The sequence below is a fragment of the Lactuca saligna genome, chromosome 5, assembly GCF_052625555.1.
Source record: "Lactuca saligna cultivar CGN05327 chromosome 5, ASM5262555v1, whole genome shotgun sequence".
NCBI classification, from domain to species: domain Eukaryota; kingdom Viridiplantae; phylum Streptophyta; class Magnoliopsida; order Asterales; family Asteraceae; genus Lactuca; species Lactuca saligna.
This window is the reverse complement of record NC_136421.1, coordinates 114,688,838-114,712,770: the sequence shown is the minus strand read 5'-3', so window position 1 is coordinate 114,712,770 and position 23,933 is coordinate 114,688,838. Positions and strand designations below refer to the sequence as shown.

Genomic DNA, 23,933 nt, shown 5'->3' with positions numbered 1-23,933 from the left:
TGTTTTCGATAGCCAGTAATGATACTTGATATCATGATTCCTGACAGGTCTCCTTACGATCGAGCGGTATATGATCGTCGTATGTAAATTGACATCGTGAAATTGTCGAGTGGGTGACCCCACTCAACCCCCAATACTAGACATGGAATCGGAGTCAGGATGGAATTATCTATTTCAAGACTTAAGTATTTTGATTTTAAATTAACCCCGATGTATGGACAAGGTCCACAACTTACAGGTAATGCTCCTAAGGTCACATATGAATGTCTTTGGTTTGATTTGTATGAGAGAGAAAATATTTTAGCCACTTTTTTTAGAAGGAAGGTTACTTTAGTAAGCGTACCAAATTCATTACAAACATATAGTACTTAAACGTATTGTCATTGGGAACATTACAAAAGTCCCAACATGGTTCCCTTGCTGCTCCTGTTGGTGTGTTCATCACATTCCTCCTGTTCCTTCGTCGTTCTTCTCAGTTGGACATTCTCTCTTGAAGTGTCCCGTTTCACCGCATAGGTAGCATATTAGGCCTACCTTGGTGCAGGTGATTGAAGGGAAGTGCCGGGTCAGGATCTTACAGAAATGGACGGTATGCCCTTTTCGGTTGCAGTTTTTACAGTGCATCTCTCGGCAAGCCCCATGGTGATGAAAGCCACATTTGTTGCACTTTGGGAGTGATCCCTCATATGGTCTGGCAGGCATTTGGGTGGCAGACCCCGAGGCTAGTGTCGAGGCATGTGTCATGACTGCTGTTGTAATGGTAGGGGCGGCCCTAGGTTGTTGTCTTTTAGTGTATCCTTTAGATTGGTGGCGCTCTTTCATGTCCCAAAACTTTCTCTTCTTGTTCGTAGGTTCGTGGCCTGAGGTATTTTTTGTTGGTAGCTACCTATTGGTGTCCCTGATTGTTACCACAATTTGTATTGTTAGTACTGCTTCCACCCCTGCTGACGTTGTTAGTATTGAAATGCACCATGACGGCTGCCACGGCTGCTGTGACTGCAGCTTGAAAAGTAGCAGCGTCTATCTGCAGTGTTGGCGCCTTGCTAGTGGGTTTGTTGCCTCTTGGTGAAGACATAGCTCTGTTTCATGACGAAAAACGACTTCGTTAGTGGAAATGATTGTCTTAAGTGCATCCTTACAATTTATATTTATGCATATAATTTTTTGCACATTACTGTACTATTCTTAGTGTTTCTGCTAACGCTCCCGAGATGGAGTTATGGCAGTAGGTAAGAGTAGGATTCATACGGACGTTAAGCTTTACTCCTCTTAGAATCATGTGTGTCCGAACACACTTGGCTGAGGAATTTTGATGGGATCCGGTGCATTAGTGCTTGTATGATCGCACCCATAGGTCTATGAAGAAGAAACTTCTCAACAAATGTTTAAAGGTGACACGATAATGAGTTTTTAGAATGGCTATATGTCGCGAGTTTTCTAACTAAGTTTATCTCATATCGATTTATATCAAAGTTCGGTTGTTTAGGGCGTTCTGAAAACAATTTATAATGAGATTCTTTGTATAATAAACTCATGTATTTTAGTAGCTCGGTATCCAAGTGAAACCTTATACTTGACCCAAGCTAGGTCCTTATCACGACCTATTGATGTATGCTTAGTTATATAATTAAGGCTAGATAGTCATTCGAGTCGGAAAGGTACATCCTATGCCCATCTTGTTAATGTGACTCTAGAAATCATGGTTTCAGTGAAAATTTTGACCTCGATGCAGGTCTACTTCACATTTGTGCATGGGCGGGCTTTGATAGTAGATAGATTTCTCGATTAGTATGACCACTTAATTTGTAGTGTCGTGATTTTACTTACAATAGTGTAGCACCAGCGCATACTTATGAAGCTAATTTACCAGGTCTGGTGAGCGGTACGAACTCTACTTACGATGATCCATCCCTTGTGATGCCTGAGGCAAGGTCGATGCAATTTTGTAGCTTTGCCAATCGACGCTTGGCTACAATCATCCTTTCTTTGAATGTTGTGTGTCCTACCCTGTTACTCTCTTTCCTCTTCACGAGTGGCGATAAGGTCCTAAAAAGAGAGTTAGTCTCGGGAATAGTAGTATAATTCTGAGTCACCGGTACATGAGATGGTGGGGTCTATAGTAGCACGCAGTTTTCTGAACTCAGATTGTAGTCTTCCTGTTTTAATCCTCGATGATCGCGATCCGCCGGGTCCTTGTCGGGAGGGCTCTGTCCGTCAGTCCCCCGTGGTTGAGGTCATAGCACCCTCGTTGGTCTCCACATGGTGGTTGTTTTCATTGTTGTCGACATTCAACCTTCGATCACGATTGCCCAACGGTTCACGGGTTCGTTATAGTCGAAACGGTTCACGGAACCCTTGCTATGCATGGAGGATTAATTACCTCCGGTCCCGCTTATGATTCTTCTCATAATCATTCACCATTCCTCGAGTTCGGATTAGGAAGGTAAGGGTTGTCCGGTAAGTAGGATTTTTGCTATGCCGTATTTGCGAGAATAGAAGTGGAGGAGATAAGTACTATGCGTCTAACTCTATTATCACTTACTTATAGGGGGTGATCCTTATTAGTTACTTCTGTAATGACATAGTGCATACTAATTATATATAACAAGATACGATAGACCTATTATTAAGGATCTATTTAGTTTTCATATAAGTTATGATATTAAAAAATACTCCTAAAGTATTTTAAACTCATGTTCCATTCTAATGTTCTCATTGTGGTAGTGTTGGTAAGTTTTAGACTTGTTGCCATATCACAACTATTCTTGGGCATGTGCTAATCACTCCTCGGACCAGCATAGTTGATCAGGCTATGCCATTCCCAAGACTGACCATACATCCCCGAGCTTACCTGTGATATTCAACAATCATTACTTTTGTTTTGTTCTAGAGTGATGCTGACCTTAGTATGTATGTATGCATATATACCTTTAAATAGAAACTATTTATTTCTAAAAGTATAGTTTTTTTGAAACTTTAAATCAGAGACTTAGTCCCAATGCATTTATAGTTTGTATATCTTATGTGGTTTGATATACTGAGTTCACTATAAACAATGCTCTGATACCAATCTGTCACACCCCCAAACCAAGGATGGCGGAAACGTCCGGGGGTGGAGGACTTCATGTAGAGTATCACAACAATGAGTATAATAGTGCTCAAAGTAAATACAACCAACACAATTATCATTGAAAACGTTACATCAAAGCACGTGTTTACATGATTCAAATCAATTACATTATGATACAAAATGAACTGTTTGACGATTTATCGTCCCATCCTCAAAACGTTGTTGATTTCCTGTTTTCACTGAATTCCTGAGACTACAAGTAGTTTTGAAAAGTGTCAACACAAAGGTTGGTGAGTTCATAAGAGATTTCGTTAGAAAAGTAAATCGTTTTCCTTGTAAAAGTGTTAGAATATGTATCCAGAAAAATCCGATATTTTCTTTAAAATTTGTTTAATGTAGTCTTATGACTAAAGACCAAAATGTATAAGTGACATTTCTTATTAAAAGAAAATGTTATGTACTTAAATGGACATGGACGCGTTTGAATTAAATGAAATTTCTGTATGTTCTCATGTTTGTTAATACTTTATATATATGTAGTCCTAAATTAGAGGACCGAGTAATAACAAGTATTGACCATACTTAAAGGTATGAATGTGGTTTCAAATGATGTGTAGTCGTAACTACCAAAACCAAAAGTGTACAGTAATATTTGTACTCATAGAGATAAAAAGTGATTTTAAATCGACATAAAACTCATTTAGGTTTTAAAAATAAAATCCCGTAAACTTATGGATTGTTATATCCCTATGTGAGTCGCTATAATCATACTATGACTATGTGAACCTGCCACGACGTTCTCAGGCGTCGCGAAAACTAAAATGATATTTGTCACCCGTAGACCTGCAGGTCCCACTGTAGCTAGCAGCAATGTGTGGGGTGTCAAACCCAATATAGATCTATATACAAGTATCACGTTCTCCCTCAAGGAGATTCTGATTATAACTACCAGGAATTATATCCCGCACTCGGACGTACGGGGAAAGAGAGAGAGAGAGAGAGAGTCTCACAATATAGGTTAACAAGTTTACGTGAAATGTGTGTGAATATAAATCTTTCTTGTATGAATGTACCCTTTTTGTACGAGTGTGTTGAGTGATGTATCATAAACTATACCTATTATAGTTCATCTAAAATGTATGTAATATGTATGAACTCTTTTATGGAAATGTATTAGTGTTATGAATTTATCAAACTATAGGTTAACAAATTTACGTGAAATGTGTGTGAATATAAATTTTTCTTGTATGAATGTACCCTTTTTGTACGAGTGTGTTGAGTGATGTATCATAAACTATACCTATTATAATTTATCTAAAATGTATGTAATATGTATAAACTCTTTTATGGAAATGTATTAGTGTTATGAATTTATCAAACTATACCTTTTTATAGTTTAATATACGTGTTCTAAAATGAATGAATAATATTTATTATGAATGACTTAGTTTCAGTTCATGATGATAAACTAACAAGGAAACACATTCAATAATTAGAACTTATGATTATACACTTTGCTCAACATAATACAAAGTGTTATGATATTTACATGTTGTTGGCTAACTTTAGCCATTTTTCCCTGTTTTGGAAAAATCATAGAAAAATCATAAGAAATCTAAAACTAGATCCGTAAATTCTGAGAGTTCAAAAAATGTGTCTAGTTTATTCATAATTTTTATCACTATTTTTAATGACCTCCAACTTGGGTGAAAAAGTCCATAATCACAGACTGGTCCGGATTGTTGTTTGAAATGATAGGCAGTTTTGTAAAAATCACCATAAATTGTAGAAACATCGTATGGAGATGTGCAAGTAGTCATTTTAAAGCTAAAAACTTGAGCTATTTGCACCTTGTACAGTTTTGAAAACAAAAATGTTTAAGATGCCCAAAACAGTCCGTGAATGGAGTTGAACTTTTCTGATGAAGTCTGTTAGAAAATTTTAGTTATGTTCTTAGTGTTTTAACTTGTATTCCCCCCCTGAAAACTTGAGAAAACATGAAAATGTAGGGGTATGAACTCACCTTGAGTGATTTCAGTGGATGGATGATGGAGAAAAGGGGTGTTCAAGTCAAGAACACTTGGGAAGATTGCTTGAAGATTTGAAGATCTAACACAAATATGATGGAGTTTGTGTAAGATATCCATGATTTGAGTGGAAATAAGTGAGATAATAATAAGGATAATGGATTATTCTTACCAAATGTGGAAGAACACTTGATAATCAGCCTTGAATCTCGAGTTTGGCGGAGAAAAGGTTTGAGAGAATAGTGGTGTTTGATACTTAGTGAAATGAGAGCAAATGAGAGAAATAAGGAGAGAGGATGTTTGTTCCAGCTCTAAAAACGTGGGAATGAGTGTAATTTGAGTGTAAGGGACATTGAAGTGACTTAGGTAAGGTGGGGAGGTGTGGTTAGTCAAAGAGTGGGTGTGGGGTGGTTGCTTGTGACATTAGATAAGGCAAAGTCAACACTCCACCTTTAATAATTCACCCATTTGATTTTTATTATTTAGATAATGATTTTCAACAAAATATGTTTAAATTATGAATATTTAGAGTTTATTATGTTAAAATATAATTTCTGGAGAAAATCCCGCTTTAAAATCACGAAAAACGGGCTTAAAATGTTAAAAATATCAAAAATGGGCTAAAAGTGACAAATTTCCGAAATCTGGCCGAGGTTCGGCCTTCTGATGCTGAAACCGAGAGGAGGGAGGGTAGAAACCGAGAGGGAAGTAGAGGGAGAGTAGGAACCGAGAGGGGAGAAAGGAGAGAGATGGAACTGAGAGAGGAGAAGAGAGACCGAGAGAAGAGAAGAGACAGAGAGGAGAGAAGCGAGAGCAGAGACCGAGAGGGGAAGAGAGGCGGAATAGAGACAGAGAGGCGGAGTAGAGACAGAGAGGCGGAGAGGAAGCGACCGAGAGTGAGAAGCGACAGAGAGTGAGAAGCGACCGAGAGGAGGCGACAGAGACCGAGGCTCGGTCTCAGCTACAGGGCTCGGTTCGGTCCTGGGGCCTTTTCGGTTCCTAGTCTCGACCTTAAGGAGCTTCGGCTCCTTAAGAAGGGTTTCGGTTCCTAAGGTCCCGTTTTCTCGTTTTTACCCCGTTTTAAACCGTTTTTGACCCGGTTAAGGGTCGGAATGACCCGAATGATTCCAAAAAGTTACGGGAAACTTATGAGAGAGATTTGGGAGAGATTTCTCACACTTGGAGAGATTTGGGAGAGATTTGACATTCTTGGAGAGATTTCTCATACACAGATATATTTGCGAGAGTTTTCACATACTTGGAGAGATTTGGGAGAGATTTGACATTCTTGGAGAGATTTCTCATACAGAGAGATATTTGAGAGAGATTTCACATACTTGGAGAGATTTAGGAGAGATTTGACATTCTTGGAGAGATTTCTCATACAGAGAGATATTTGAGAGAGATTTCACATACTTAAAGGGATTTGGGAGAGATTTGACATTCTTGGAGAGATTTCTCATACAGAGAGATATTTGAGAGAGATTTCACATACTTAGAGGGATTTGGGAGAGATTTGACATTCTTGGAGAGATTTCTAATACAGAGAGATATTTGAGAGAGATTTCACATACTTGGAGAGATTTGGGAGAGATTTGACATTCTTGGAGAGATTTCTAATACAGAGAGATATTTGAGAGAGATTTCACATACTTGGAGAGATTTGGGAGAGATTTGACGTAGAGAGAGATAGAGTGAAAACGATTGAGAGAGGTTCCATGTGTGACAATTGTGAGTGTCCGGCATCGCAATGCATGGTTCGTAAACCCTGTTAAGCCTTGTTTAAGGATCTTACACACTCCCGATGAGTAGGCATCATTGTTTTATCGGTTTGGCTCGCCACGTACCACAGTTCTAGGTTAAGGAGATCTAGATGTTCGCACTTTTTGCTTTATGATTTCTCATTAGAATAGAGGGTTATGTAGAAGTTTCATAATGTAAATTCTAGTACTCACGGGTAAATTGAGTCAAACGGTTTGACTTGTTGACTTCGGTTGACTTTGTCTTGACCGAAATTTGACGGTTGTCACACGTGTCCACTAACTCTTTTAGTCTCGTTTGGTACGTCGAGTCCCTCCCCATACTCGACGAGTCACACCTAGCATGAATCGCGGGGCCACCCCGACTCAACTCGCCGAGTCTCAAGAACAACTCGGCGAGTACCGCCTCGAATCCCAGTCCTCTAATCCCCTTCTGACTCACTGATTTATTCCCTAACTCGACCAGTCTACTCCCTGAGTGATTTTCGTGAAACCCTGACCCTACTCGCCAAGTCTCAAGAACAACTCCGCGAGTTCATACCATGCACAAACTCTATTGACCTCCTGAGGTCAGATCTGTGCCCCTAATCCATAGATCTAGCCTTCCCAAGCATGAAAGTCATGTAAAGTTCGAATCTTGATGCTCATATATCAATTAGATGGCATCAATTGGTGATTTAGCCCCAATAATGACAACCTAAGTCCAATAACCCCAAAATGACTCATAAAGCTCCAAGGGTTAAGGTCTCTGGACCTCTTTGAGTCCAGATCCAAATCACAAACTCAAGAAGGGACCAAATGCTCTACATAACCATCTTCCAAAGGGTTAGAAAACCCTAACTCTATGAATCAACATCCAAAACTGGAGAAGGTCCGAAGGAATACCTCAATATGAAGCCTCTGAACTCTGAAGTCACTAGATTTGCACCTCCTTCAGTCACCTCTTGCCTTGGTCACCTTCTTCTTCAAATCACACCAACAAAATGATCAAAAATGGCCTCTCTTTTCTCTCAATCAATCCAGATCTCTTAGGGTCTCGCTCTGGGGTGTGGTAGCCGCTAATGACGGCCGTAAGGGCCTTTAAATAGGTCCCAAACCCTGGAAATTAGGGTTTCATTAAACAGCATGGACTCGCCGAGTCCAGTTGTGACCTGGATGAGATCTGCGACCCTACTCGGCGAGTCTAAGCTCCAACTCGCCGAGTTCTTCCACAAACTCCAAAAATAATATACCTGGGAATCCGGATGTTACATTTAGCTACCGCAGTCATCAGTACACCCGCAGTCAAGATCTCTTCCTAGCCACCGCAGCCGAAGTCTGGACGAACCGCAGTCTCTCTCTATTATTCAATTTGTTTTGTCTTACTACAATATTCTCTATTGTCCAGTATGCCTTGCATGGCTACTCTTAGAGAGTGAATCTGATGTAACTCATGAGTCTCTATAAATAGAGCTCATTCTCTTTGTAATTCATACGCATCTACCATTTTCTAATACACATCTCTGGATTTATCATTTCTATCTCTCTCTTACTTACTCATATTACTTACTCTTTCATAGCTGATTACAATCTCTCTTTGGAGCAAGTCCTTTGTGACTTAATCACTAAGTTTGATCTCACTTATTAACTTGACTTGAATGCATTCCTCGTTATGAAGCAACTTATGTGTATACTTGATATAACAATTGTTGTCATTTTTATTTCTTTATTTTCCGCAACTAACTCTCTAACCATCTAACTTAAATATTACTGTTGAACTCTTAGATCCTTCGAGATTAACTATTCTGCAATATACTTGTTCTAACTTTTGTTCAAGTGTGTCTCAAAGTTTTTCTCTCATCATTTGGGTTTCATTAATTCTTAATACTGGGAAAGAATAGGAAGAGCAATAAACGTGAATGGTGAAGATTGCATATCATAATGGGTAGTACATGTAATTGGGTTCTTATTAAAAATCAATTTGATAACCATTCTAGAAACCGGATTAAGCCAAAATTGTTTGAAATTAGGGATGAACAAAGTATAAATTGAAACATGGGTTTGGAAGATGGAAACAGATCGACTTCTTTAATCCATTTTTTGAAAAAAGAGAAATGGGAAAGGGGATGTTGTTGACGGAGGTATTGGATTGAAGTTCATATGTGTCATCAACTTGTTTTGAATCAAAATTGTTTGAAGGTATATTTGTAGATAGAAAATTGGTTATTATTGGAATTGTTTGAAGGTATAAAAAAGAGTAATGCTTATTATTGGAATTGCAAGTAGACGGTGATTGGAGGAGTTGCATTGGCCGCCTGACAAGACAAAAGGAGGTGGGTTGTGGGAAAGATTATGGTGGAAGTGGGGAGGGGTTGGTTTCTATTATATTTCTTTTCTTAATAATAAAATGTTAAAAATGATTAAAAACCGGTGGGCGAGGGGGGTTTATTTTTTTTAAAATAATAATGGCAAATGAAAAAAAAAATGCTAAAATAGACATTCGAACTTCTAGACCAATTCTATAGAAAAACCTATTCAAAAGGATTATGCATCCAAAATTGTGAGGGTTTAGATTAAAACCCGGAAAAAATACAAACCACACACCTGGATTATTTTTGTAGTTTTATCTACTAAATTTGACAATTACGAAAGGAAAGCTTATTTAATATAACAATCAACAAAAAGAGATATCTACTAAGAGTCAAATACTAGAAAAATTAGAGGCTTGTAAAAAATAAGTTAAATGGTGCCTGTCGCTCAACATGTGAAGGATTTGCTTGACGTGCTTCACCATGCATGACCATCTAGTAAGAAAAGCTCAATGATCATGGAAAATCAGCATGGTTAGAAAGATAAAAGAAGCATGGTGCAAATTTTTTTATTAACTAAGAAGTCATGAACCAAATTTTAACAAACTATAAAAATGACGAACGCTTTTTATGTTACATATGTATCTCGAACTCATGCGAATAACAAAGGATCATATGGTAGTTAAAAGGAAACACCTAACAAAATCACTCAAATTACCCACGAGGTACTCTTGACGACAAACAAAGAAGTAAAAGCATATAAGCATAGACGACTCGACACAACTCAGTGAAGACGACAATAACAATGTTTTGAAAAAAGCATGGTCATGCTGATTCTCCAACAACCGGGACTAGTCTATATATTACAAGCACCATACAAACTTAGCGTGGTATGTTTTCTTGATCAACAATTCCTGTCGAACCCGAGTAAGATTCCCACTCGTTAGTACTATTTGGGATTAACGGGACACCATAAAGATCAGATTGCTCTACTTCTAGAATTAGGCTTTTGGTTTCATCACGTGTTTCTTGACGTTGAACCCATGGATGAGTTGAAAACTTTCTTAAACCCTCTAACTCCATTGCCACCTGTGTCATGGTAGGTCTATTTTCTCCTAATAAGTTAAGGCATTTCTTTGCGATCTCAGCTACTGCTTTTAACTGCTCAATAGTCCCTTCATGTAGCAACCGTGGTTCAACAATTTGGAATAAACGATTTTCGTTCATTGACTTGACAAAGTATGTTGCCAAATTCTTTTCCTCATTGGTTCTACCTGCACAAATGGGTTTTCTCCCGGTTAAGAGTTCTGCAACGACCACACCGAAGCTATAAACATCACTCTTGTCGGTTAACTGACTTGTATGGTAGTATTCAGGATCCAAGTACCCAAGTGTGCCCTGAATAAGAGTAGTTACTTGATCGTGATCTAAAGGGACCAACCTCGAAGCACCAAAATCTGATACTTTTGTGGTGTAGTTTTCATCTAATAATATATTTGCAGACTTGACATCTCTGTGTATGATAGGCATAGCAGCTTGTGAGTGAAGGTATGCAAATGCAGTTGCAGCTTCAGTAGCAACTCTTAGCCGATTCTCCCATGATAACCAACTCATTCCGCCCAATCTATTATGAATGTGATAGAAAAGCGTGTTATTCGAGATGAATTCATAGACTAGTACTGGTACCTCCTCTTCCAAACAACAACCTAATAGCTTAACCACATTGCGGTGGATGATTTGTGTAAGGATCAAGACTTCATTGATGAATTGCTCTGCTTGGGTCCCATCAACTAGTTTAGACTTCTTTATTGCAACAACACGTTTATCCAACAAGATTCCTTTGTACACTATACCAGAACCACCTCGGCCAATAATTTGCTCCTCGGAATAGTTATCAGTAGCTTTTCGGAGCTGTTCACTACTAAACATAGTCACGGCATCACTAGCCCCTGGTGCCTTGAGCTTTTGTTTCAGAAACTCACCCCCGTTTTTCTCAAAAAACTTTTCTCGTAGCTTGTTCAGTTTCCTCTTCCTTATGCCAAAGCAAATGCCAGTTATGCCAGATAATATGGCTAGAAAGCCAAACACCAGAACTACATGCGAAAGGAAAACAAATAAAGCTCTACAATAAATATTAATTTGTTTTTTGTATAAATTAAAATATAAAAGCATGTGTTAAAAAAGATCCATTAGGTAACAATGCACGGAATGTTTGTTTGTTTGAGAGTTTGTTTTTTGTATACATTAAAATATCAAAAGCGTTGTGACCAAGCTAGATTAAAAGACAGAAGCAATGCATAAACTAATTGAGCAAGATGCAGCGACGACTGTTGCAATGCACATCTTAACTGGTACTAGATCTTACGACTATTGTTGAACCTGTTGTCAATTGGCTAAAAATGAATATTGTTTCATGCCAGCAGTCGCTCTTGACTTGATGCATGGACTTAATGCTTAAAGTTCAAAACCCTGGCATGCTCATTGATCGTTGGGAATCTGAGTACGATTAATCTATTTTTGCCTTTGTCCAGGTAATAAGAGAACAAAAGATGTTATCTCACAACTATTGCGCAGGAGTAGTTGATGCAGATAACGTATGCGCAGGTGATTTTAAAAGAACCAAAGGGAAGAAATATGGAGGCTGAGAGAAGAGAAGAAGTTTGGTAAGGAATTGCAAAATTAATGAATACGGCCTCATAGAAGAAAAAATGAACTAAAAATATTAACATGGTCTTCTTAGCATATATCTTGTTAGCCTACATGTTTACAGCATTTTAGCCTTTAGCTCATTAGGTTTGATCTTAACTAATATTTATTCTCTCTTTTCTTGTTTGTAGCTTTTATGTTTTTCATCAAGAACCTTGTAATTTCTCTCTTTCAATAATCATATAGTAATATTATCATATGATATCAGAACGGATGTTTGATACGTTGTTAGAAGGTTTTGTAGCAGTCATATGTGGTCTTAGCGAAGGTTGTTGTAGTCGTTTCGTTTCCAATCTGTTTGATGCTTCTTCATTGCTAATGTTCGTTTGCTTGTTGGTATTCGATTGTTGTTGTTGTTAGTTTGTTGTTGTTGTTCGATCTCTTATTGTTCGATTAGTTGCTTCCGTTGGTTTGTTACTGTTCTCATTCTATGTACTTGTTTGGCAAAAGTCGTTGTTAGCTGGAAGCGAGTAGCGGGTGGCGGGTAGCTGGTAGCTGGAAGTTGTGGCTTTTACTTGTTATATGACAGTTAGGCAAAAATAGTTGGAAGCTTTTAAAATATATAAAATTACATAAAAGGACAATTGATTAATATATATATATATATATATATATATATATATATATATATATATATATATATATATATATATATATATATAAGGGTAATTATGGAAATTGATTTCAAAAGCTCAATAGCATTTTGTTAAACACTATATGAAGTAGCTTTTAGATTTAGAGTGTTTTGTTTAAACTAAAAATTAAATGCACGTACCGTCAAATGAAGATTTTTATATAAACTAGAGCGTTTTATCAAAAGCTAAAAGTTAGAAGCTTCCAGACGCTTCCAAAAGCTTCGTGTCAAATACACACTATGATTGGTTATATGTTGTTGTGGTTATTAATATATTGCCAACATAACTGGAAATGATGATTCCCTTCAGGCAATTGGTATTTGATTAGATGGAAAGAATTATACTTATTGGAGTTATGTTATGAAGAACTTCCTTTGAGGGAAGAATATGTGGAGATATGTCACTAGGACTAAAGCCAAACCTTCAGTGCCTCAAGCTGAGAATATCGATTTGTTGGTTGATGTTTGGGAGTAGACCTGACAATTCGTGTATTCATGTCATGAAAACATGTTAGCCACGAATTTGATACGATACAAATACACGAAGAGAAATAAGTGTTTTCTCAATTTTAAAGATGTATTCATGTCGTGTATTCGTGTCGTGTCATGTCTCTCACAAAGTCGTGTATTTGTGTTTCAAATTGCTAAGTCTACTTGGGAGACTGATAACTCCAAGGTCATTACTTGGATTAACAATTCTCTTACATAATCTAGTGGTATGCATTTGACTAAATATGACAAAATAAAGGAAGTTTTGAATCATTTAGAGAAACTGTATACTTAGTCTAACTTTGCTAAATAATATCAATTAAGATATGATATCCGTGTTCTTCAATAAAATGATATGAGTATTCAAGATTTATATGTTACTATGTCTGATTTGTGGGATCAATTGGCTCTTACTGAATCTAAAGAGTTAAACGATTTTAAGTCTTATATTGCTAGGAGGGAAGAACAACGTTTGGACCAGTTTTTAATGCCGTTGCGTTCTGATTTTGAAGGCCTACGTGGAATGATTCTTCATCGATCCCCCCTTCCCTCGGTGGATTCTATTTTTCATGAGCTGATTGCTGAAGAGACTTGTATCAAGTCTTACGCGGATAAATTATTTAAAGCAACCTCCATTCCAACTTCCAGTCCTGCTTTGCTTGTTGTTTCCTCTAATTAGTCTCGACAAACTCCAAGGGTTATTTATGATGAGTATGCATTCTGAAAACAGAAAAATCATTGGAAAGCTCAGTGTCCATTGTTAGTCAACAAGTGTAAATCTGGTCAGCCTCAGTCGGGACAACAAAATAGGTCTGGTCAGCAGAAGTTTCAGCCACGTTCCTCTAGTACTCGTCCATGGACACTTCGTCCTCCATAGTTTGATGTTGCTGCTACACCACCAGTTGACACAGAATCTGTTGGAAACGTGTCACAATCTACATTGAATCAAAAGGTTTTTGAGAGTTTCAAACAGTATTTGGCCTCTAATCCCACTACCATGTCTGCATCTATGTCTCACTCTGGTCCTACTTCATCCGGTACCTTAGGTATTCCCTCATCTTTGTGGATTTTAAATTCTGGTGCAACCCATCACATGACTCCTCATTTGTCATCATTTACTTCTTTGTCATATGTGTCATCTATCTCTGTTATGTCTGCTAGTGATACATTTATGCCATTCGAGGGTATTAGGTATGTTTCTATTTCTCATATCACTATCCTTGATGTTTATTACATTCCAAAACTTACTTTGAATCTTGCTTCAGTCAGTCAGTTGTGTAAGTCTAGTAATTGGGTGTTCTTTTCTGATTATGTTATACAGAATCAACACACCCAAAATGTGATTGGGATCAGCCGCAGGGTGGGATAACTGTTTGTCTTGGAGGTTCTCAAAGTGTCTAATGTTTCTGCCTCCAACATTGATTTGTCTTCTTTTCATTTGAGTCCTTTGTCGTTTAAGTTTTATCTTTGGATTTCTCGTTTGGGACATGTGTATGTATCGCATTTGAGTTTTCTAGCATCTAGTGGTGTTTTGGGTCATTTGAACACTGGTGAGATTTCTAATTGTAGTGGTTGTAAACTTGAAAAATTCTCTGCTTTACCTTTTAGTAAAAGTATGTTTTATTCTACTGTTCCTTTTGATATTATTCATTCTGATGTATGGGGTCCTACACTAGTATCCACAAAGGGTGGGTCGACCTATTATGCATCTTTTACAGATGATTATACTTGATATACCTAGGTTTATCTTATGAAATGTAGATTTGATTTCCTTGGCATTTACAGTAGTTTTAGAGCTCTTGTTAAAAATCAAAATCCGACTATGATCAAGTGATTCAGGTGTGACTTAGGGGGTGAATATACCTCTAACGATTTTACTTGGTTACTTGCTTCGGATGGTACCATACACCAGCCATCGTGTATTGACACTCCTCAGCAAAACAATGTGGCAGAACGAAAACAATGTCATATTGTTGAGACAGACCGCTCATTGCTCCTGTCTACACATGTTCCTAGTGCGTTTTAGGGTGAAACAGTACTAACTATTTTTTATGTGACTAATCATATCCCTACTTCATTGAATTCAGGAATGTCTCCTTTTGAGAAGCTATATGATCACCTACCAGACTACTTTGCCTTACGAGTTTTGGATGTACTTGTTTTTTTCTTCGGCCTCATGTTGAGAGGAACAAGTTGGGGCTGGAATCTTCTATTTGTGTATTTTGGGGTATGTTGTTGGAAAGAAAGGATATTGTTGCAATGATCCTGGGAGTCTACAGTTATATGTTTCTCGACATGCCACTTTGTTGGAACATATTCTTTTCTACTCGATTATTGATACAACCCACAATATAACGAAGTTAAATCTTCTACATATTGATCCTTTCGGTGAGAAGATAGAGACTCGATATCCATCTATGTCATCTAATCCTTCAGCTCATGACACTCCCACTTCTTCAGAGATTTCATCGACTCCTCCTGCTCCTAAGTATGCCCCTTCGACTGTTGAGATTGAAGATCCACTTCCACCACCACCCCTCAGGAGGTCTACTCGTCCTATCAAGTCCACCAAGCTTCTAAATTTTACTTATTCTTCATACTCATGATCATTTGCTTCCTTTATAGATAGCATCCACCATTTTGTATAAACCTGAATCGTATAAAGAGGTTGTATTAGATTCTCTTTGATAGAATGCTATAGCTGAGGAACTCACTGCTCTTCATTGAATTCATACATGGGAATTTGTTTCCCTTCCTCCTAGGAAATATAGGATTGGTTGTCGCTGGAGTACAAGATAAAAACAAAATCTGAAGGGTCTGTTGAGCGATACAAGGATAGAATTGTAGAAAAAGGGTATTCCCAACAGTATGGTTTGGAATATGAGGAGACCTTTGCCCTAGTGGCAAAGATGACGACAATTCTTATTATGACTGCAGTTTCATTTGTTCGATAGTGGAAGATCTTTTAAATGGATGTCAAGAATGCCTTTTTGAATGGTGGCCTCCATGAGGAGGTTTATATGTCTCCTCCCCCAAGAATTCAGCATTAGCCGGGTGAGGCTTGTCGGCTTCGCAAAAGCTTTGTATGGTCTCAAGCAAGCACCTCGTGTTTGGTTTGAGAAATTCTCCACAATGATTATCTCTATTGGATTTTTTCAGAGTAATCATGATTCGACTTTGTTTATTATATGCTCGATTACAGGACAGATTCTTTTGTCCTTATATCTGGATGACACGATCGTTACTTGTGATGACCATAGTGGTATTGACTCTTTGAAGCATGATCTAGCTTATCGTTTTGCTATGAAGGATTTGGGTTTGCTGCATGGCACTCAGTTTCTGAGATATCTTCATGGCACTCGGTTTCAAAACCTCATGTTTCCCTCAACGTATTCTCTTGAGTTACGTGCCTATAGTGATGTTGATTGGGATGGTGATCGTCATGATCGTAAATCCACCACCGTGAGATTATTTGGTCGTCCATGGAGGCTGAGTATTGTGCTATGGTTGTGACAACCCGTGAGATTATTTGGTTACGATGGCTTCTTGCAGATATGGGGATTCACATTTCTTCACCTACTCTCCTGAATTGTTATAACAAAAGTGTGATACAAATTTCGGAAAAGAGAGTCTCTCGTTTGTTTCATCAACCTTGCAGCATGCGGATATTTTTACGAAGGCTCTATTAGCGTCTCGTTTTTGTTTTTTGTGTGACCAACTCTCAATGCTTATTGTTGCCGCATTATGAGTTTGAGGGGGTGTTAGCCTATATGTTGTTAGCCCATGTGTTTATGGGCCTTTTAGCCTTTAGCCCATTAGGGTTTGGTCTTAGCAAATATTTATTCACCTTATTCTTGTTTGTATCTTTTATGCTTTTCATCAAGAACCTTGTCATTTTTATCTTTCAATAATCATATGGCAATATTATCAGGTCTTAGTATTTTACTTAGATTCCATATTGATAAGATTTTTATAATTTAATGATTATCCTTATTTTAGGAAACTTTTTTGTTTTAACGTTTTTGCATTGGAGGACTCCATCAAGTCTAGTATAAATAAGGTGTTATGTATTATGATTGATTTTCCAGTTTTTACTTTTGATTCAATAAGATACATAGAGATCAAGTAATATTTCTAGAAAAGTTTTTCTCTCCTATTTTTTTTCTTCCGCCCTTGTTCCTACTATTTTTTCTCTTCCGCCCTTGTTTATTTATAAGTAAGGTGTTACTATCTTATGTTAATCGTTTACTATTGTTTCAATTTTGCATGTTTTGACTTCAGAATAATTATTTTATTCAAAATTCTCCGCAGTCGGTCATACGTTGGAAATAGGTATTGAATTAAGACTGTCATGAATTTGACTTGTAAGATTTGTCTAAGGTGCATTAGACATGGCAATGGTTGCTACAACATTCATGAGTGCTCATAAGGTCTGGGTATTGGATTAAACCCATGCTCACTTGTATCACTTCATGGGATTTATCTCGAGTGATCGTGAGACGGTAATATCATATATATCTTCAAACCTAGAGATATGAGTTGTTAACTATGAGTTGGTTATCCATTGATTGTACAAAAACGCTTCAGTAACTTGATGTCATAAAACGAGCTTTTATGCATAATTCAACAAGTAGTTAGTACAAGCATATGGGTCGAAGTTTATCTGTTCCTTCTAGCAATAGAAGCGCTATCTGGGCCCCTCGATGATTTGGTTTTGACTTATGTGTCGGGCCCGGTGAGAACCTAATTGATGTGTTCAATTTAGTTCTATGTCAAACAAATCAGAGATCGAGAAACAATTGTTGGACAATAAGTACGACATTGTTCCATGTATTTGTCCGGTTGATATCTTGAGAACAGAGGATTATATGATCACTTATCTAAAATGGCGCTTCATAGTTCAACAGTGTTTTAAAGAGCTACGATTGCTGGTTGGTTCCTGAAGTTATACTTGCAACTATATTTATCAGACTTATCCAAGTGGGAGACTATTGGATAAGGTGTCTAAGTCCATAACTATATTTGGTATGAACTTGACCCAACCTGGCATGGTCCATTTGGGTTGCACTTCACCTAACAATTTGTATGGATATATTTTTTAAAATAAGATGTTTATGATCTATTAATATATTATAAGTTATAATATATTAATATGAAATCATATTATTTAATTAGTGTTGATCAAAATTGATTTTGGAATTAATTTAGTGATCAAAAGAGGCTAAATAAATATGGACTCTTATATATGTATGTATATATATATATATATATATATATATATATATATATATATATATATATATATATATATATATATATGGATTGGGCTAAGATTTATTTGGGATGGGCTAAGAGTATATGGAAGTCCATGGAGCTTTCAACCCATGGATCCTAGGTAAATGAAGAGTAATGGGTATTAGGGTTTAACTCTAATCCTCCATACTATATAAAGAGGCCCTTGGTTCTAGAATTGGCACTAGTGTGTGTGAGAAACAAAGAGTGGGCCGATTCTAGTGAGCATCATATTCTCTCAGTTATTTCCAAGTTGTTTTGGGTGATTTGTGAGACTACTTGAGGCATCCACACTATTGGTGCTAGGCTCTAAAACTCCAAGAAATCAACCACAAAAGAAAGGTATGTTATTCTACTTAAAGTTTTATATTAAAAGTACCCCATAACATGCTAGTTAGGTTGTAAACCTTGGAAATCAAATTTGCATGTATTTTAGAGAAAATATAGATCCAAGGTTTCTAGGGTTGCATGTACACCATAAGAGTGTTAGAATGCTTAAAACCCAACAGTTCCAAGGACACATGTATAGATACACCAATGATTAACGGAAAAATGTTGTGAACCTAAGTATGTTGAAACATACAAAATCATAGACTATGATTCTCTCAATACAAAGGATTTAGTTGGAAGAATCTGCTTCATGATTGAGGCAAAGCTCTCTCACAGACCATCCTGCTGTAGAATACGCAGACATTGATAAAAAAAAATGTGTTGGAAAGAAAGTGTTAGTGTTGCAAATGCAATTTTTCTTACAGCCAAGAAAAGAAGAGTTATTGAAGGAATTGATTATGGAGCAACACGTGAAGTAAAGAAAAATTAATGTCGATCGCGTTTGTGAGAGGTTGGATAATGGTTTCATTGTCATATTAAGTAACATTGGATAGTCAAGCTCTATTTATTCACCAAATTGCAACACATATAAAGTTGCTACAGCTTGTGCTTTAGCACTTGGAGTATAGAAGCTTATATACATCATAGATGGTCTAGTTTTGGATGAATGGGGTCATTTGATTAGGTTGATGACTCTTATATACAAAGTGAGATTGGTTCTAATTATGTAAATCCATTGGCGGGTAAGACTTTAATTCCATATTCAGTTCAAATTTTATTGATTATAACACCACCAATGGAATGGCATCGAATGACAGGTATACCATAACATTCCAGAATGATTTTGGTTTTGATACTAGAAATGGTATGTGCTCAATTGAACAAGGGTTTGTCACTGGAGTGCAAGAAATAAAGAGTAGATCAAATTGGTATTATCAGAGTTGGTTGTGAAGGTGTTTAGAGAATTCAATTGTTAGATTGAACTAATGAGCAACGGGGTGTCATTCTGACAAAATCAACGGGAGCAGTCAAGTTTGAAGAGATGAAAAGGTCGTTAGGAGTGAAGATAGCGAAAATTATTAATTAAGGAGAATATGTTGGCATAATTCAGAAACGAGGACAATTTTAGTCTCATGGGTATTTTAAGAAAGTTTCTTGTTTTGATGCTTTTGTATTGGATAAGGGCATCAACAATGGGGTTTAATAAGAGTTAAATAGATGATGATTAGGATTGAATAAAAGTTTAATGGAGTGTGAGTGATGACATGGATGAGAGTTGAATGAGAGAGTTGCATGATCATTGAGTGGTTCAATGGATTTAATCTTTTCTTTTCCAATTAAATTTAAAACCAAATATAGAAATCCATTAAACTTTGTAGGGTTTAATGAAGTGTGGATGTTAAAAGGTATATTTGAATAAGAGTAAATTACACGAATGGTCCCTATGGTTTAGGGTAATTTTCACGTTTGGTCCCTAACTTAATTTTTTAACTCGGAAGATCCCTACTGTTTGTTTTTGTTATGCACTTGGTCCCTGTCTTACCTAAAAAGACTATTTTGCCCTTGATTTTTTAATTTTTTTTTAAATAAACACACCGCAACCCTACCCACCTTACATTACCTTACTTATCTCACCATTTTCCCTATTTAAATAATAGTCTTTTTAGGTAAGATAGGGACCAAATGTGTAACAAAAATAAATTCTAGGGATCAAGTGTGTAACAAAAACAAACAATAGGGACTTTCCGAGTTAAAAAAATAAGTTATGGACCAAGCTTGCAAATTACCCCAAACCACAGGGACCATTCGTGTAATTTACTCTTTGAATAAAAAGTGAAAGTTTGATGTGACAATGATGTAGCAATCCATTGAACTTCCTAGAGTTCAATGGACTGTGGATGCCCTAAAAACTACGTTACGTCTAATATAAATAGGATGTTATATCTTAAGACTAAATATTCATTTTTTAGTCTTATTAAAATAAAATATAAGATACTTGCAGATCAAGTCAAATTCCTAGAAAAAATTTTCTTCCCCTGCTTTTTGTTCTTCCCATGTTCCTATTTTATCCCATCTTAAGTCTTCTTTTTTGTTTTTCCATTCATAAAAGAATCAAGTGAATTTATTCTTACATAGCCTCATTCTTAGAGGATACAGCGATCAAATTATGAGCGGATATAGTGTTTTGTGTGAATTGCTTATAAATGAATCCTATCTTAACACTGTGAACGACTCTTCTAGGAAGTTGCCTTCGATTATATCTTAAAATGTAAGATGGATTACTATAATCAAGACAAATGGAGTAGTGGTTTCTCAACACTCAAACTTGATCGGTAAAAAAGAGTTGATGGCCACATAAAGGGTTGTTAAAGGGTTGTTTGATAACTTCTTATTTATGAGACCGGTATGAGGCATATCAAAGGCTATAAGATCAAATTAACTTCTAATTATGGCATCAAATATTCTGAATCTAAACTAGTCACAAGGAAAAGACATATTAAACAACCCTAGTTATGGTTATTATATAAAGTTTATTTGACCCAACAATATTTATGTGAAAGTGTATATACCTAACGAGATTACCACTTCTGAAAATTTTGAATCTTTAGCAACATGTCTACATCCATCTGCTCTTTTTCCATCAGTCCCCTCGTATCCATGCAAACAAGTACAATTGTAACTTCCTGGAGTATTAGTGCAAAAGCCATAACAAGGGAAGTTGGTTTTGTCCTCGCACTCATTGATATCTGGGAAATAAAGATATTCACATGATATTATAACAAAGATGTACATAAAGTGATATATTCTATATTATTACCAATACCAACAACCGAGAAAACATATTGATCAACGTGATTGCTAATTAAGTACATAATATGGAGGGATTATCTTTGGCTTTTAATTTTGAAACTGACCTTGACAGCCTTGATCGAGATAAGGATTGCCCTCGTAACCTTCCTTGCAGCTGCAGCGATACCCACCAGTATCTACGTCGTTGCAGGAGCTATTTCCCTTGCATGCCGTAGCCTGTGAGCAACTCCCTTCGCCTCCAACCACCCAATCGACAACAATTGGGACAATGGGATTTGTCCTAGTATTAAACTTTCTATCTTTCAAATCGTTTACACCACCAAAATCAAAGCTACCTTCCTCAGCAAGAAATGCAAAACTGCAAGGATTGAGTGACATAACACTTGTATGGTTACCAAAGGTTTTGAATGAAGAATTGATATATCGAAGACCCTTAGGTATTGATGCTTGACAACACCCGATTCCTGAGCAGTTCCCGTTGGGCACAACACTTTCTATGCTACAGAGTCCCAAACAACCACTAACGAAGTCGATTTCATTCAGCTTCCCATTCATCAAAACAAAGTCATCGCATCCGATGACAGTAAACTTGTTCTTCTGTGAAAAAGTTCGATAGCTTTCCTTTAACTGAATCCACCCGTCAGATATATCCGGTACACCAGCTTCGTCGTAACATGCGTAAGCAATCGTATTGAAAATTCTCATCTCCGAATCTGAAATATTATGTATAGCGATGCTACCTGACCCAATAAAGAGCTTTGGGGGGTCATAATGAGTGGAATTGCATGTCAACTCAAATCCGTCATCTAAGTAACAGCCTTCGCCTATGCCGAAAGGGTATTTAACGGTCAAGTTCCCGCATTTTGTTTGGCACCCTGGCTTTGCTATGTTGCTAATGCCTGTAAGGTCGGCACTTACGAAGTTTCCCTCAGGCAACAAAGGCATCGATATTGTGAAATCGAAAGTAAATAGAACTAGTGTGAAAAGAAGAAGCATGGTTTTCTTGTTTTTTGTGTGATCAATTTCTTTGTGTGTGTTTACTAAGATTTATCGGAGCATCTTATATAGGGCATGCAAAACTGCAAAGGAGCATTAGTTTTGTCGAGTAATACGCATCAACTTCAAACATACCCCACGTTTTACAAGAATTCTGCATGAAATGCACCTGTGAAAACAAAATCTTCTTTCATTAATATGATAACTGAGCTGAATTTTCAACATATAAACTCTAAAGTATAAAAACGGAATATACATCATAATAATAATAAATAAATAAATATATTATAATAATATACCCTAAAAAATAAAATATTTTTGTTACATGTTATTTTGTGGTTATTTTCAATTAAATGTTTTTCACGTGTCATTCTATGGTTTTTTCTATTTTATTAAATTTCATATAATATTTAAAATATAATGATTACAATAAATATAATAATAAATGCATATCAATTTCAAAAATTGATTTTCCTTCTAATTTCAATATATGTAAATTAAAACTTCATTAGTTTCCTTTGTTTATTTTTCTAAATTATTTGTTTCAATTTAAAAGATAAAAAACACTTTAATTTTAATAATTTAATATTTTTAAAATTTTTCTTATAAATTCAAACTTTTTCAAATGTTTAGAATTTTTATATAAAAAATTTTTAAATGAACCCATGTAATACATGGATTTTACTCCTAGTATATAAATAAATAAATAATAAATATTTTGTAAGTTATATTCGAACATTTAAGTACGACGTATTTTTAAACATGAATACTAATATTTGTCCATTGTGGTGATTAACCAAAAATCATATTATAATATATAACTTTTCCTATTTTAGCGACTCCATTGACCGTGGACTTTGATTGTATGGTCTAGCTTTTAAACCCCCGTTCCGGTTTACGATTGATGTCGAAAGAAGATTCTCACTGTCATAGGAATTAGGAAGCTAACAAATGATCATCTACATCAAACTCATGGCTAGCCACTCATGAATAAATTCTGAAGATAATCTATAAAAAATATCATTGGTTAAGAGAGTGTCGTAAATAAGATGCAACCATTGATTCTTCTAATATGCCAAATGGCTGCAAACAGACATATTAACGACCGAGACCATATTTAAATTTTATGGAAATAGAACAAGCTTCAAAAGAAGAATGATGATTTTTTTGCTTGTGGATGTCGATTAAACGCGTTTCTATAAAGATACTTCTTGAATTGACTTTGAAAAAGTAAACGATGCATCTCTTAAATTTAAAGAAGAAAAACAAAAAAAAAAAAAAAAAAGCTATGAGGAATCTGAAAGTGCACTAGACATAAAAGAACTCGTCATGCCACCTTAAAGATACATAAATCAATGCTTAAACTTCACATGGAAATTTTATAAAATAGAAAATAACTTGATTTTAACAAGATATCCCATTTCTAGGATTCTATAATGGATAATCACCATAGGGATGAACATGGGTCGGTTCTGACCCAAAATCGAACCCAATCTGTTATAATTGGTTATAATCGGTTTTTTAAATAAT

The 23,933-nt window shown here is 36.3% G+C and overlaps 1 protein-coding gene across 1 annotated transcript; it reads right to left on the bottom strand.

Annotated features, from left to right (window-relative positions):
* Window positions 1-9,729: 9,729 nt before the first annotated feature.
* LOC144998212 (wall-associated receptor kinase 2-like) lies at window positions 9,730-22,454 on the bottom strand. Its single transcript, XM_078958027.1, has 3 exons — window positions 21,512-22,454; window positions 21,167-21,343; window positions 9,730-11,238 (listed from the first exon to the last, which is right to left on the bottom strand). The coding sequence occupies exons 1-3, from the start codon at window positions 22,401-22,403 to the stop codon at window positions 10,028-10,030; spliced, it is 2,280 nt and encodes a 759-aa protein (XP_078814153.1). The 5' UTR covers window positions 22,404-22,454; the 3' UTR covers window positions 9,730-10,027.
* Window positions 22,455-23,933: the final 1,479 nt, after the last annotated feature.